Here is a 17,074-nt window from a genome sequence, read left to right as displayed (position 1 = left end):
ACAAAATCATTTTTCTTATCTACGACTAAAATGGAAACAATGCACGTTTGTATTCGAATTTCATACAATTTGGAAAGAACAATATGCCCTTCTGATGCCGGGATTATGCAAACTCACTGCTAAAGGTTGCATTTTATCAAACGATTGCTTACCTGTGTGTCAATTTATCACATATCTGTGCTTCCCAAACATAATCTCTCAGCCTGCAGCTGCGAATAATATTCTCGGCTGTTTGTCTGCAGCCAATGCTGTCTTAAACTAGATCTTGCAGCTTTACAGACATTTCGATACGAAAAGCAGACGGTATTCCCGATAGAAATGGCTTCAGTCTCAGAAACAACTACCAATAAAAACGGCGTACAGAGGTGTTTTTGCTTTAAATCTAAATCTAGATTTCATAACCGAGCAATCAACGAGAAAGTGGTGTTTACAAACCGGTATGTATTCCTTTTAAAATGTTGCCATTTATGAATTTTATAGTACAACGGATACCTTTTATAATCAGAAAACATAGGCGCTGCCTTAAAATACAGGCATATTTGTTCACGTGATCTGTGTTACCAGATTGTTCTGATTGAGCCAGTAACTTAAGCCAGCGTTACCTCACTAGCATCTCTTTAATATGGGTGGTTTGGAGCTTTGAGTCACTTCTTCCATGAACACTAATGGGGAGTTAAATGAAAAAGATAATATTCTGACCCCCTACTTGAAAAAGGATAGTAAAGTTAGACTTCACTGGCATCGTTTTTCCGAGCGGTAGCACGTTTACCAAAATGAACAATAGATTTGTATGTTATTGCTATTTCGCCGTCTTGGGGGCTATTTTATTGTACACCATTATTTTTTCCCGGTGCGTTTAACTAATTATTGCATTGCTTTCTTCAACATTTAAAATAAGGATTTTTGCTTTTGTCGGATCAAATTTCGTAAATAAATGTAACCGAGGCAAAGCATTGACATAAATTACTTGTCTCAGTGTGAAATATTTTAGAATTTTTTTAAGCATGATTTATAAATTGATCTCAAGACATGAGCATGGAATGATAAATTCAGCAATGGCGGCAAAATAAGCTAATGTTTGGACACGTATTGTGAAGTGTTCACAACAGTCCGGGAAAGGAATAGGGATTTCCTATTTATCCGGGATAGGCAATGAAGCAGTTAAGAAGAGGCTTAAAATTATAAAGCTCCGAATAGATAAGATTTCCTCGAAGTTCATTCTCAGCCACTTTCTTTCCGGGGAGGACAAATTAATCATCGTTCTGAACTGGAGATTCATATGGTGAAATTGATGTCGGTAGAGCAGGAACTAATGCGGGATTTTCCCCTTTCTCTTTCAGGCGAGGCATTTTAAACCACAGGAGCCGGTGGGAACTGAGCGCTGGAAATGATTCATTCAGCTTCTGATCTTATTTTGTACTTTCCCTCCTGCAATTGCTTTGTTGAATTATAATGTTTTTAGTTCTGGAATATTAATTTTCAGTTGTATTTTATCGAACTGCTTAATATTTCTCTTAAATGTTACGAGAAACTATTTTAACCTCTAAAACATTTGTCTGTAATTTAATCGCAATAAAAAACATTTCTATTGACAGTAATGCATGACCTTATTGCACCTAGTGCTGGCTTAACGCAACATTTATCTAAATTACTTTACCCTCTGTGGCTCTATAAGGTCGTTATAGAAATATTGCTTTGCAATTACTGCATTATAAATTATTTAAAAGGAAATAAAACGGTTACATCTCACTGTTTAGCTAAAGAATCACTTTCCTCCACCAAAGCTGTGCTGAGCAAGTTCCATTCTTTATCTTCTGACCACCGTTCATAAAATGAAGACTATGCTATGTGAATTTGTAAAGAGAATTAAACCTTTGCACCATTAACAATACTTGGGACTTTGAAATAGCTCGTATTATATTATGTTCGACCCCACAAATGTAAATAGACCATTTTATGCTTTCGCTGGTAATTTTATGAGGAAACTTAAGAGAAAAAACCCAACTAAGTGCTAATGCCTGCCACTGTGAGAACCGGGCTTTACGAGGAATATAATCAAACGGAGGTTCGAAGACGTCTTCGATCACAGCATATGTTCATAGAGCAATAAAAGGGAGAGATTTACAATCTTCGCCTGGCCTCGGCAGCCTTGCCCCCTTTCAGGAATTACGACTGGTGATTTATAACGGGGTTGGAAGTTGTTGACCCTCCACACCATAATACTTTATTTCGATTTAATGAAAAAGTTGTAATTAAACCGTTTTCATTGATTCTTGTCTGCCTGATTCTTTGCTGGATCAGAATTTAAGGGCAGGGAATACTGAGTTGTAGTGAGTTTAAAAAACAACTTGGCTTCACAACCGCAGATTTGTCATCAGTAAAACAGCGTTGCATTTGTCATCGGCGAATAACTGAATTAATAGGTTATTGTTTTAATGCATAATTTATTTAAAAAGGAAACGAACGTCGACTTTTCACACGTGACTACAGCACAAATTCAATTTCCAGAAGTGCGCTATGACAAAAGCAACGGAAGCAATAAATGCGGCGGTTCATATTGTAAAATATCTCCAATCAATTTAATAAAATCCTTTTTCAAAGACATCTATATTTGCCACGGCAATTTATACAGTTTAATTACACCTTTAGAGAGAGGTGGAGGAACGGAGCTGTCAAAACATGCCACTAAACCCTATAGTGTAATTTACAGTTATTGAATAATATTTATTGGTGTGATATACGATAACATTATCTGCTGATTATGATGTTGCGGTTTGCAGGTTCCTTTCCCTCTACTTCACAGCAAGTTTTACATTTTTGCTCGGTGTTGTAACAGCAAATGTTTACTGATAATACACTTTTAATCTGCACCGTGGTTGTAAAACCATTGCATGTCAATGTGTGGAAAAAGAAAGCGTACAATAAAGAGCCAGATCAGACTTGTACTTTACTGCATCGCATTATTCATAATATATGTAAAGCATACTTTAATGCAGTTCATAGCACCCACATAGATTCAGAAAATCAGAATTGTGTCCATTTATTACCTGAAAAATGCACCCATGATTGTTCAGGATATCAATCACTCCCATTTATTCTTTAAATGAGTCTAGCGCACAATTATAGGTTTGTGGATACTCCTTTAGTCCACTAGTGTCAGAAATAAATACTAATTAACTGTAAAAGCAAATCAGTAGGTTCAAAGGAAACATTTGTTTCATCTTTTAAAGCAACGCATCGACTAAAATATAAGGCACGAAATGGCCATGAATATATTTTCTGTTGACGTAAGTACCTGCAATTGTTCTCGCTGAATCTCATTTACAGTCTTTCCATTACGTCTCAAAGAACACAAAATATATGACTCGTGGTATTCAATATCAGTTCAGGCCTCGACTTCGCTGTGTACAAATAGGCAGCAGATGCCATGACAGCCGGCATTGTTTGCAATAAAGCACAACTAAACCGTAAAATCTACGCCATTTCATGACACAAAACTACGCCTTAATAATAATCCCACAGCAGTCTTACTAATGTTTACCTCCCACTTCCAAGATATAGCAGATACAATTTTTTGCACCTGAAGTTTATCATAGTTGCTCCAAAATGTTAAAGCTAATCCGAATAGAAGGTCAGTATATCAGCCTACTGCAACTTATGACTCTCGCCTGGTAGCACATAGTAAGAAGCAAAGGGCGCTATTCATCAAATATATATGACAGTTACATTCATTTGCTATCTTACCAGAAACAAAACTAAAATTATTTACCTACCAAGCTTCCATTTTTCAGTTTCTGGAAACGAACTACAACAGCAAAGTCTGATAGCGGACCATTTGTATATAATATTCTTGGGATCTGTTCACTTTTCAAGTGTGATAGAGTCCTTTGCTTGGCCGATTAATGACGACGCCGTGTTTCTTTCGGGACGTACTGCATTAATTATTTAGTAAATCACGTGGCCGAATCAAATATAAAAGGATACATAAAATCTTACCACCTCTCACGGACATAGGCACAAAATGCAAAAGTCTTTAACATCTGAGCAACATCAGATTAGGAAACCTATTTTATAATTCTAAAAGGAAAGACCAACAAATATGGCTGTTTAGAAGCGATGGGCTGCATCAGCTTTGTCCCACTTTGAATGACCAGCCTATGGCATGGTCGCATTGACTCTTTGCCTTCCTTTCAGCTGTTTCTTGTTCCAGACTAGAATCGAAGCAACCGGCGGAGTACTTATAACAAATATAGACATTGGACATTCCTTGTTTTTGGTTTGTTAAAGGTTTGTCCAATTAAACTACATTTTAAGATGTTTGCCTATTTGGGGAAGTAAACTAATCAAAGGTGGTGGAGTTTATCCATGCATTTAGCTCTTTGATGCACATAAACATAAATATATATGAATGCATTAATCCATTACAGATCATCACATAGCCACGCATATATAGTCTTCCAGACATACAGATATGTGTGTGTGTGTGTGTGTGTGTGTGTGTGTGTGTGTGTGTGTGTGTGTGTGTGTGTGTGTGTGTGTGTGTGTGTGTGTGTGTGTGTGTGTGTGTGTGTGTGTGTGTGTGTGTGAGAGTGTGTGTATATATATATATATATACACACACACACATATATATCTGTATGTCTGGAAGACTATATATGCCAGTGCTTGCACTAAAATATCTATACTTGTTCACGTGTACACACATATGTACTTGTATGACTGCATACAAAAATATTTTCCTGCACAGAAAAATACATGTATACAAACACAAGCCTTTATATAGGTTAATATGTGGTTATGGGAGCTGTGCTGTGCAGTCATTGATATAAATATATTATTTGATTGATTGTGATTGATATCACATCTGACGTTATGAATTTTGAATGATACAACAGTTCAGAAATCATAATGTTGTTGACTTTTATGTTCTAGACGTCTTACATTTGAGTACCAGGTATTTATCTGACAAATCCTATAGAGAAAGAAGCTGAAATAATTAAGCCTTTGAATTTAACTCTTTTGAATTATAAATTGTAGCCAGTGCATGCACTAATATGTGTGGTTGGATGGGTTAAATATCGACAAATTACATACTTAAATGAAGGTGAGACATTATCAATTGACCTTGGTGCTGACTCCAGTTAAAAGTGAGCTACTTTTCAAGGAGATAGGTGTTGCACTAAAGTGTAAGGATATGCTGCTTAGGGCTACTTTTAACATATATACTTAAGCATTATAGATTGTATCAAGGAAAATACAATATACACAGTTGATTAATTACTGCTCATTTTGGTTGCTCGCATTCATTGGATCTCAGTGTCAGTGATCAAGCTTTACGAAAATACTTTAAATTTCATTTTACCTGGCTGGACCTATTGTGTTCAATTTTCATGGAGGGAGATGCTTTTTTTTAGGGGGGGCGGGGGGAGGGGAATAAGTTAAGGTTTTTGGAGCGGGTTGATTATGTGATATATATTAGCATTAACACGGATCAGTCCGAAGCACCAACACAATAGGATGTGTGTCCACTCCGTGTCAAAAACGTGTCTTCTGTAATTAAAAATTGAATAATGACGAAATTATGCGGACTTTTATCCATTATGGGGATGCGATTGTGGTTGAGAATAGAATTATTTGCAATGCGTGACTCTCGTTTCATTCTGCATTTTTTTTTCTCTTATGTGTTTTGTCACAGGTTTTAGGTAGTTTAATAGACTGAATTGATAAAACTATGTTCGATGCAAATGTTATATCACGATTCCGAGTATTTTATGCAAGCAAATGAATGCGCTGAGATGGCCTTTTTTTCTTGCCATTCTGCACGGAAAGGATGTTGTGCTGATCTCGGATGCAATATATGGTAAATATATGGATGCGCTTCTGAACACGGTTTATTCTTCAAGCAAAGAAAAAGCGCAAGACGCGAATTAAGCGAATATCGAAACTAAATGAATCAGCTGCTTCTAAAATCCTCATCAGAGATAATGTGGAATCAAAAGCTAAAATGTCAGTTTTGTAAAGGTCTGAAGACCAAAGAAAAGTGGAGTTTGGTGGCACCGGGCAGAGAGGGCAACCCGCACTTCCATTGAATGGATGCACAATTTACCAGTTGCAGAAATTGGAATAGTTCATACATGAGAACTTATTTCACTTTGCTTTGACTAGATAGTGTCTGTGTTAAAACAGATAGAAAAGGCAAAGGGTGGGATTGAGTCCAAAAGGTCAAGGGTTTAGAGGTCAGTCCTCCAGGCTGAAATACAGCTAATCGAATAGAAAATTTGTCCTCTTGCTGAACCTGTTTCTACAGTTTAGCCGAACTTCAGTAAAATACCTTTTCAGCTTCTCAACATGAAGGCGTCAGAAAAGGACATCTTTGCTAAGCGTGAACCGTAGGGTTTTGTAATGGAAACAATGATTTAAATGGAATAGAGAATATCACTCATTTATAATATCAAGACGTGGATATATTATAGTAATGTCATGTGCAAGTCTGAGAACTACACGGCTTCCCCTATAAAGAACAAAAGAATCAAGGAATTCGCCTTTTCAAACCGACCATGTCCAGCTAAGCCAGCTGCAAGCTTGCAGGGCAGGAAAGGGACATGAAAACAGTGGCATCGCCAACTTTCTTTTGTTGTTGAATGCAACAAAATCTGATTGAAGAAGAAATTCTGAGCAAATGATTTTTCTTGCTTTTGCATCGGCGGATATTTGGTTACTTATTAAAATTGCGGTGTGATAGCGAAGGATAGTTTGCTGAGCGCTCTTTTGAGTTGTGTCTCCTTTTGGAAGAGGAGATAGCACAATAACGCGAACCCCATCGGACTCTATCCCTTTGTATACATTTCTGCCAGTAGCTTCAGAAATGAGAGGCAATATAGCGGAAACTCGACATATTTTAATATAATCCCAACGTTTCAGGTAAAATACATGAAATAACCTAAATTTAATTCGCCTATTTTGACCGCAATTTAAAGCAAAGTATGAGGAAATATCCTTCAATTGTACTCACAGATCTGGATACACCATCGTCCCCTATCTTTACTTTCAAGCCTATCGCAAATCACAAATAACTACCCTTTTATGTGGGAATGGTTATCCAACGATTGCATGTTTCCTCAAAAACATACATTAAATATTCCTAGAAACCCTAGGTTTAATTGATACACTCTTTTAGTTCAAGAGTTACAGCGTAATCGAAGCAGCAAGTAGGAACATCAAAACATCTAGAGAGCATTTCCTGCGTAAAGCAGCGGAGACTTTATTCTGTTTAAAACATCTGGATATCATGCTATGAATGGCTGTTTTAAGGCATTACATAAAGGAACTAAGTGCGAAATCTCGATTACATCCCAGCGTGCCACTGATTGATATCGTGAGAATGTTGGCACGGGACAGGGAATCTTATATTTCAGGAAGTTAAAACTCGCTTCATAACATTCGCTTCCGTCTAACAAGCAGAAACAAGAATCTCCAGCCATTTGTGTTTAGGTGTAAATTCCCCAATTGAGGAGGTTCTCGGCTATTGTATTTGCCCCTCTAAATCAACCACCCATGTGCCTCTGCAGATTAATAGATTGAGAAAACGAACAGGCTCTTTACAAAACAAAATATCCTCTGTGCAGCCGTTTGCTGGTTCTAAACTGTGTACCTTGTCGTATTGTTGTTCGCTCATCCGTCCTGGAAAAAAATCGAAAGGAAACACATTCCCACTTGTAATACTAAACGTTCACAGATTGGTGTAACCAGCTTACTCATTTATCAACCAACAAACCGAGAAACAGAGTTTAACAAGCACCTTGAACACAAAGTACTGCTGCAATATTCCACTTAGCACTTTTATCCCTCAGAAACCTCGTACGGGGCAACATTGGTTGCTGCTGTGGGTATTTGATATTGATCACAGTTATTTTGGCACTTTGCTTTCTTACTGAGAAAGGGTGTGCAGTGCCTCTTTTCGTGGCATTTGTTCACGACAGCGTCGCGACGCCAGCTGTAGTGATGTGAAGAACACAAACAGATACCAAAAAGGAAAACTACTCACGCGATTCAGCTTGTTACTACTAATTTATTTTCGAACTTTAGTAGTACGTACGAATTTTGGTATCATTCTTGAACATAAAAATGTATGCTATCTTGCATTGTAACAATAATCCATTCAGCAGCACAATACAAATACCATTCTCTTATTTTAAATAAAGAAACCACAAAACACTGTCTAATTCCTGATCACTATAAATCTCGAATATCAACACAATATACACAAAGAGATGGGGTCGCAAAAATACACATTACGAGCAAAATAGCCGTGGAAATAAGAAATTACCACATCAAATCGCTGTGCCTTCATTATAAAATAAAAAAGACCACGAACAAGCGTCGCAGCCTTTCAATTTCATGCTAGCAGACTATACATGTACCTTCCTGGACTGTATACATCACCATGTCTCCATGACCTAGTACTTTGCACTTACTGAAGTTACTAAGATGTGTTGTATGGCAAGAACAGCTACTTACTAGAGTCGCAATCGTTTCTATTGGAGCTAAGATAACTTTACCCCTTTTGTCTCAATTCTTATGTTTAAGAACAAGGTGACTGTATATGATAAGGTCGCTTCAATGCCCGAAAAAAAGCACCAAGAAAGCACCTACAAGCCATGTTATCGGTACATGCAATTTCTGCCTGGAAATGTCTCATTATATACACAGAGAACCACTTATGAGGTGTTGTTCTATAAACTTGTGAGGTCTGTTTGTTGGTCCTTGGAAACAGTTTGTGACTGTTGACTGGAAGCAGAAGAAGAACTGGACGATCTGGTCTTAGTGTTCGGCAATTTGTGATCCTTTTTCCACTTCATCCTTCGGTTCTGAAACCAAATTTTGATCTGGCGTTCGGAAAGACACAACGTGTGGGCTATTTCAATACGACGTCGTCTTGTCAGATACCTGTTAAAATGGAATTCCTTCTCCAGTTCTAAGACCTGCTGCCTTGTGTAGGCAGTTCGTGAACGTTTGGGTTCCCCTCCAGTGTAATTAGGATTCACTGAAAAACAAGACAATTTTTTTAAAAAGCATTCAAATTTGCAAATAAACTTTGTCAGCCGCCTCCATTCCACAGTCCTCGCACACATTGCACCCCTCCCGCTCTGGCCCGGTTAAAAAGTCCAAATATCTATTATTGTCAAGGATCACTTTAAAGTTGTTGACGAAACGGAGATATAACATGTCCCTGTTACTCCCAGGCTCGAGTTTTCACATGGACCCAACCACATGGCCAGCGGCCTATTTCCTCAGCAATAAAAATTTATGATGGGTGTAATTGCCGGTCTTTTTAAAAACCGCTCATAAATCCTCCTTTGAAGGAGTTATTTACGGTAGATCGATACCAATGGGTCACAAATATTTGCTAGGGGTGGCGATGGCGGAGGGGGTGGGGGTGGTGAGGAGGGTGGGGATGGGGGGGGGGTGGGGGTGACTAAAAAGTGGACCTTACCCGTGTTAACGTGGACTTTCTTCATCCAAGGATAAACCACCGCTGGCTGTTTGGCTGCTGTGCCGTTTTGATTCTTTGTATTGTGTTGCTGCTGGTTGCAAGGCCGGGCTATGGACACTTGGAGCGGTGCAACGGGCTCCCCCTGGGCTGAGAGGTGGTTCTGAGAAGCGGGCTGTGCCTGCACATGACCCCTCTGCTGCACCGGAGAGCCCCGAGCGTTGCTGCAGCTGTACGACTGGCCGCTGTAGTTTGACCGTGGATAGACTCCTTGGTGCTGAAAATCAATGTCCTGCGGCTGGCTGTAATACTCTGAACAGTGGTCAGGTATGTAGTTATTTTGCGAGTATTCCTCGCAAGGAGGAAATTTGGGATCCACATATTTAGACTTCATCAAATACGAACTCATGGTCATTAATTTCTGAAGGTGGAAAATACTAATTTTTCTCGAGTTGTCTTTTTTCCCGTTCCATAAAGCCCTCCTACTTGCTGTCAACTGAATAAAGTTAGTCACCCATGTGACTATACGAGCCAATGACGGGGCTGGGCCCGATTCCCGGATAAGGAAACAGCTAATGACAAATTTTACAAACTTCGTCCACAAAATCTTGATTTGAAAAATAAAATAAATTCCGCACCCTCTTTATTGTTTTTGCAGCAACCACTGAGCATTCGAGATAGTTTCCGGAAAATGCATAGAATAGCGGTTTCCATTTGGAGAGAATAATGACCATTCACTGAGCGCTCGAATATTGCTCAGGTAATTTGCTCTTTTGTTCAAAGAGAATTTTCGACCATTCCTTGTCGCTTTTCATATAAACCAAGGATAGACCAGGCATTCGGCGTGCACGCATTTCTTGTTGTTGTTTTCGCCCGAGAGCAGCATGACAATAGCGAGGGAACTTGAAGAAACGGCAGGCAACCCAACGTACGCAGGGTGACAAAGGATACATCCAGTTTGCCAAAAAAAGAGGAGTAACGGAGCTGAGGGGAATAATTACAGCCATTACAGATGCACGAAGGTTTTTCTGGTCAAAGTTGTTCAAAGTCAAACATGGTCTACTCCCGACAAAGTCAGAACAAGGCATTGAGTATCACGTAGAGCACTTTACACGTGTTGCTTAAAGACATTGTAAGGTCAAAACACTTCGCTCTGAAAGTTCAATGATTTGAAGAGTGGAAGATAAGTTTTAACAAGCTTTGAATCTGATGACTTTGCCTCACGAGCAAGGGTTTTTGCTTTAAATATCTTGACAATTCGTTTTCTTCTTCTCATCACATTTTACTAACTACTATCTTTATTTAAAACTAACGCAGCAACGCATTTTGTTTGCAATGTGCACATTTCGGTTTGTAAGGCTTAACCAAAGACGTTATCTGGTTCGATGCAGTTCAGATCTGGTTTAAATTGGTGTAACGCAGTACAAAATCGAAAGCTCGTCGTTACAGATAAGTTATATCCATTGCCATGGAAACGGATAGTATTCGGAAAGAAATACTTAAGTTTCAATAATCATACATTTCCAGAGAGTAAACACAGAAGTTAGAATCGACTGCTTTCTGGATCATGTTTACTAAATCATCACATTGTGCATCAATTTTATTTTGTATAGGGTAGCCGAAATAAGCCATTTAATTCTGAGCGGCGAAATTTAAAAACAACACTGAAGAGTGGGTTTAATTTTGTTTAAAGGGTCATTCCAAATCATTGAGTATTACTTAGAACTAAATCATTCTAAGTAGTAAAAGCCACGACGTGCAAATTGGTGATTTTCGTAGTGTTGGCATCGACCATATACTCCCCTAGAAACGAATCTGTGACTGAAACATCACACAAATTCGGTTCTACAGGGTATATATAGACGACGGGTTACAAACAAATTCGCTGACCAATTACACATTGGTAAAATAGTTTAAAAGACTAAAATGGATTGCGATCCCCAAGGAGTTAATGACGTGTAATATTAATAAATAAGAAACTAAAATTAGACACAGCTCTTGTTAAATTACGTATTTGTTTAGCCATTGAAAAATTCTACAAGTTGATCCCTTAAATTTGGTAAAAGGAGTGAGGAAATATTTATATTTGCATTGTTTGTCAGTGGCAGCAACGTCAAACGGCGTGTGGAGCCTGTTTCGACATACAGTCTACAGGCAGAAGTTATTATTTGTTGCTATGTTTTTTGAATCCTTCGTATATCACAGAGATTTTATGGGAAACAGTTTGTACCGATGCGCTCCAGCTCACATAACTAAGTGTCTCAGCGTGAATCAATAATTACTCCAGATGCTAATAATTTGAGCTCACCACTAACAAACCGCAGGATTTGATAACAAATATAGCCCGGTTTAAACAATCGCCAAAACTAATCAAATACAATTTAAACATGATAGCACAAATATTGGTTTATTCCAAAGCGTATTCCACCCATTGACACTTTAACAAAATGGGAGCATCCCAGGAAAATGAAGGTTGTTTGTTCCAATTCTTAATCTTTCTCATTTCCTGGGAGCTGGATCAAAAATGCTGCCGAGAGCATGCTTCAAGATCTGGCTACAACTCCAGTCAATTCGGTAACCGCATGCATGGGTAAAATATACAATTTGATCTGCCAGTTCATTAGATTCCATTTGGTTCGAATGTATCTAAGGTGTTTTCTAACTCTAGTGCATTACAGGTTCCTTCCCTGGCCGGCCCCTCTGAGCCTGTTGTGCCACCACGTTGTGTGTTAAAGGCAGAAGGGCACGAGGTCAGACTGAAATGATTTGCGAACACATCGTAAAGTTGCATTATTATTTTCGCTTTAGCTACAGCCTAATGCATGACCTTTTCAAAGTGCGCGAGTCTTTTCGAATTAACTGTTCAGCTAAGCTGAGGGCAATCCTGTCCTTGCATTTCTAGTTAAAAGGCTCTACACGCGAGAGACAGACTGAGAACAATTGTAAAAACCACGCTAACGAAAAAGGATAAGTGCGTTCATCAGTACAAACGCTGCGTTTAAATGTTCTGAGATGCATTGGTTAACAATGTAGCACTGAAGCTGAACTTTTAAACTGTGAACTGTACCTTCACGTGTTTAATCCTCCGTTCTTTCTGCCTACAACAAAGGTTTCGGTTCAGCTGCGATCTATGGCAGAGCAATCTAAACTACTCTTTCACCAATGCTCCAGTTTTTGTTTAATAACTCAATATGTTACTGTAATTATTTAACCTTTTGTAACAAAAATCCCAATCACGTCGCTGATTTATTTACCTGCGATTTTTTTTCCATTTAGCCCAGTGCTTTAGGAAAGAAAAGAGCTAAATAGTTTCCGACAACCAATGGCGCCAACGAAAGCACCAACAGTGAATTCTGCTTTTAAAAGGCTTTTTGCACAGAAAATACCAGATATCATTACATCATCCGATAATCTGAAAGCCAAATCTCTTTACTGATCAAATTAACGCACATTGTGAAGCTGATTGGTGCTACACATTTTAATATTTGTTAGACGCTGTGACCTGCATTTCACCTTACTGCTCGACTCGTTCAGACAGGTCAATGCCAAAGAGTTATTGATGAACAAACCCGATTAAAATTCACCTCTTTTTTTAACTGCCCACACAAGTGCCTCGACTTTTGATCTAACAGATTTTGACCTAGAGAATGTCAATGCAAACTAAGTGTTTGGGAAGTGAGGCCTATATTTATTCATAGATTCTGTGGTTCAATGAAAGCTATTATTGTCAACAGTCTGCCAAGAGCTTTCCTACGTATAAGTACACTGATTTTAAAAACAAAATTGAATTTTTCAAAAGTTCAGCTTTCTACTGACCCAGAAAGCCATTTTCTTGCAGAAGCTGCTTCAGCAAATGCCAAGACTGTTTTGCTTTTCAGCAGCAATTGTCCTTCCTTATTTATCAACGCCTAAAGATTTACATTGTAAAACTAGTGCTGAAACGATGGATCCATGGCGCTGGGCCATTGCTTTGCGAATACTGCTTAAACTTTATGTGGACCCATTTAAAGTGAGTCGCTGCTCAACGTTTATCTAGCGGTAAAACTATGCTGTTACTTGAAGAGTGTTTGTGGCGAATATCGCGTGGAGACATGTTGCCTTCTATAGAGGTTGGACGTTATCCTTGCAGAGGTTTTGATTATCTTAGTGAAAGAGCAATGGTAGACCCAAGGTGAAAAGAAAGATTTACTGTCCCTGGTGTAAAGAAGATAGAATTTGAACATTTGTATTATTGTTTTGTGGTTGCCTAGTAGTAATCTAGATTAATATTATACTGGTCATTTGAAATATGAGGACAGAGTCTGTCTAATATATAAGTAATATTTTGTTTTTTTATTTCTCCGAAAGCTGATACACTTTTTCTTATGTGTATGATTTTAAAATGATAGTGTCGAATTATTCCCGTGAATCTGTTACTGGGTTTAGAAACGACAAGAACCGAAGGATCCAGTCTCTATTTTTAAAAAGCAGAAGAATTATAAACACTAATTGTTTCATCAATAATTACTCCACCGTCGACCTGGTGAAATTGTACAAAATGTCGGCGACATTTTATTCAGGCAAGCCTAGCGAAGAGATAATTGAAGAAAAGAAGTACCATTCTCCAGTCAAACGAACGCTTCTACTAATATTAGAGCAGACCCGAGGCTGAACGTTGGGCCTGCTGCTTATATCTGGGGAGCTTTCACATTTGATTCCACCTATACCTTTCTATTAGCTCATTACGAGTAAAGTTTAAACATCTTCTATAATTATTACCACGTCATTTGCCAAGTCATTTTTGCAGATGTTGAAACCGGAACAATAACTTTCCTCCAAATGACCTTTTAAAAATGCAGTCTTGCACTGGGAGGCGCTGTGCCCGCCTTGCCCGCTTCATGGTCACAAGGCAGCAAAATCTGCTTATCCTCCGTAATGTCATAGGTAATTAGAGTTAAACATGGCCATGTTTTAATCGTGCTCTGTACCTATAACAATTCTACCCGTTTCACAAAAGAAGAATGTAATTACATGACGAGTTAAATATCGGTATAAAAAATAGAAGATCACAAAGAATGCAAAAAAGTGTCCACGCCAATTTTCACTGGAATCATGTCAGTATCCAGTTTACCAGTCCTCTTAGACTCACAATGCAAGTACACCTTCACCTCACACAAATTTCACTTTCATACAGCCGACCGTTTCCAGCCATGTTAATAAGAAATAATTCATTGCTACTTACTGCCGAGCTTCCTCCATTCCGCCAGCTCTGCAATTAAAAAAAACAATTTATGCTGAGTGAATCGCGTTTAATAGCATTCAATGCAAAATAAGAGCACAGGTGGATTTTCTAATCCAGATTAATATTAAAGTAATGGACATGTTGTTAACTCCGGAGCACGGTGATATTTTACTTTCCAAGTTTGAAACAATAATTGTGATCTACAATGTAATTGGAATTGCCAGCCCGCGTTTTTATAATGCAGGATTGAGAACAGAAATTCGATCATTTATGTTTTGAGCAGCTAATTGATCTGACCATTCTAGTTTCTCCTTTAGCTAAATATAGGGAAGGCATAAAGTCGTATATATTTCACATATAGAGTTATTTCAACAATTCATTCAGAGTATCGTAGTCATTAGAACAGCCTGGTGTTATTTTTACTAATCTCTCTTCAATTAAGGAGGCGATTCACGTAACCTTTTTCCCCGAAAAGGAAGTTACATGTAAACAAAACAACGATTCATAACAATACACGGAACACAATCCTTTCGCCATAATTCTCCCTTAAAAAGTATTTTCGACGTGTTTATCGATGATTTCTCGATGTATTCTAACCATTATTTGTTCAGTGCTAGTGATGTTGAACATTTGCAGCAGAGAAAGCTTTCACTTGTTTTGATGATGCAGCTCATTGGCCTTGAAGAATTTCAAAATCATAATTTCTGTCTTTTGTTAAAATATAGCTTCAGAGTTTTCCCATTAAACTAAAGGTGGTTAAAACAGTATCACCGAGCCAGACGGGTTTTTTCGCAAAATATATTGTGATTATTTGCAGCGCGTTGCTCTGTGTAAGCAATTTCCATTTCAGCTCTGAATTTTAGTCTGATGTTTGATAATTTTACATTCGTTGTCGCTGGGAATATGAAGGAGAATCTGGGTTCATATAGTTTGTGATTCCATCCTTTTCCCTCTTTCTCTTTATGGTTATCTACCTTTACAATTAATGTCAAAGTGTAGTGGTAAAATTGAGGCAATGGGGTTTGTTTATTGGCGATTGCACTTTAAAGATTGGTAAAGAGAAATCCGAGTAACATTTCGCCAGTTGTAAAGGAAACACTTTCACAGCACCTTTAAAGATCAGAAGGCTTTCTTTCAGAAGGTAATTGTAGGAAATGAAAACTCACTATTTTATACATTAAGCACACCTTGTTCGTCATTGATCTGTATTTCTTATGCAAATTGCAACGAATGTGATCGATTACAAAACCCTCGGGACAGTGAATAAAACGTTAGCATCTGTAACCGAGGGGATTATTTTACAGTGTGATACAATCTCAGCAAATTAATATGGGGCACAATAAAGGATTCAAACATTTGATTGCATAACATTGAGAATTGCTTTTTAAATTATTTCCTATTTCTAAATATATTTTCATTCAGCCTATCGGTTAAAAAGAGGTGTTTGGTTTTCGGTTAACACCATAACCCTTCCAAGATCCATTTTTTAGGAAGCACTGAGTAATCTTTAAATTTTAATGCCATTTCAAATACACGTCATTCAATTTAGTAAATAATTATACTCAAACTTATTTACAAGATAAGATCATGTTGATTTTTTGTTTCTATTTTCCTTTATCGGTATGCTTAAACTGAATTCATCGATTTATAATTACAATTAAAGTGGAATAACGTGCGTGATAGTCATTTGACTAGTCCATTGCGATATTAATTTCATACTTATTCATTATGTGCAACCGTCACTACAGAGGGCTGATGAAAATGAACTCACGCTGGAGTAGATTTTGGGCTAGTCAAGAAACAGTACATGCGCCCAAGAGCCTGGAATGACATCAGGTGTCACGCGTCTGCCAGCCCTGTAAACCACTAGAAAGAACTTACTTGCAGCTTTCCCAGCGCAAAGGTAGAAGGCACTTGGACATCTCCAATGCATTGCGGCGGATCAGGACAGCTAGCTTCTTGGTGTCACTTTCCACAGGGCTTCTCGAAAACACTAACCATCTGCACTTGTCTGCTCTTCACCTAATATATGATGTGAATTATATTTCGGCGTGTCAACTCCCCTAACCATAAAACAAAGTTTAATGGCGTCACGTGCCCTTGTACAACCAGTCAGGACCTGGCTCTGCGGCGTCCATATAAATAACCTTTAAAGTTTAAAACTTTTATTCACCAAAGCCAGCCTTGTTCATTGAAATGCTCTCTCAGTAATATAAAGCTAAATCTCCGAGTACCCAGATGGACGCTTACCTTGGAGAATAAGTTTTCTTTACTTTAAAACGCAATTTGGGCATTTCCTATGCAACCACGGCGATCTATTACACTTGGTAAGTTTAAATACACTGTGTGTATCCGTGACCGAT

At 38.2% G+C, this 17,074-nt stretch overlaps 1 protein-coding gene across 1 annotated transcript; it reads right to left on the bottom strand.

Annotated features, from left to right (window-relative positions):
- Nucleotides 1–8,732: 8,732 nt before the first annotated feature.
- Nucleotides 8,733–9,959, bottom strand: hoxd4a (homeobox D4a). Its single transcript, XM_078404552.1, has 2 exons — nucleotides 9,494–9,959; nucleotides 8,733–9,043 (listed from the first exon to the last, which is right to left on the bottom strand). The coding sequence occupies exons 1-2, from the start codon at nucleotides 9,903–9,905 to the stop codon at nucleotides 8,733–8,735; spliced, it is 723 nt and encodes a 240-aa protein (XP_078260678.1). The 5' UTR covers nucleotides 9,906–9,959.
- Between the last annotated feature and the right edge of the window lie 7,115 nt (nucleotides 9,960–17,074).

The sequence above is a fragment of the Rhinoraja longicauda genome, chromosome 8 (assembly GCF_053455715.1).
Source record: "Rhinoraja longicauda isolate Sanriku21f chromosome 8, sRhiLon1.1, whole genome shotgun sequence".
NCBI classification, from domain to species: domain Eukaryota; kingdom Metazoa; phylum Chordata; class Chondrichthyes; order Rajiformes; family Arhynchobatidae; genus Rhinoraja; species Rhinoraja longicauda.
This window is presented reverse-complemented; position numbering and strand designations above follow the sequence as displayed.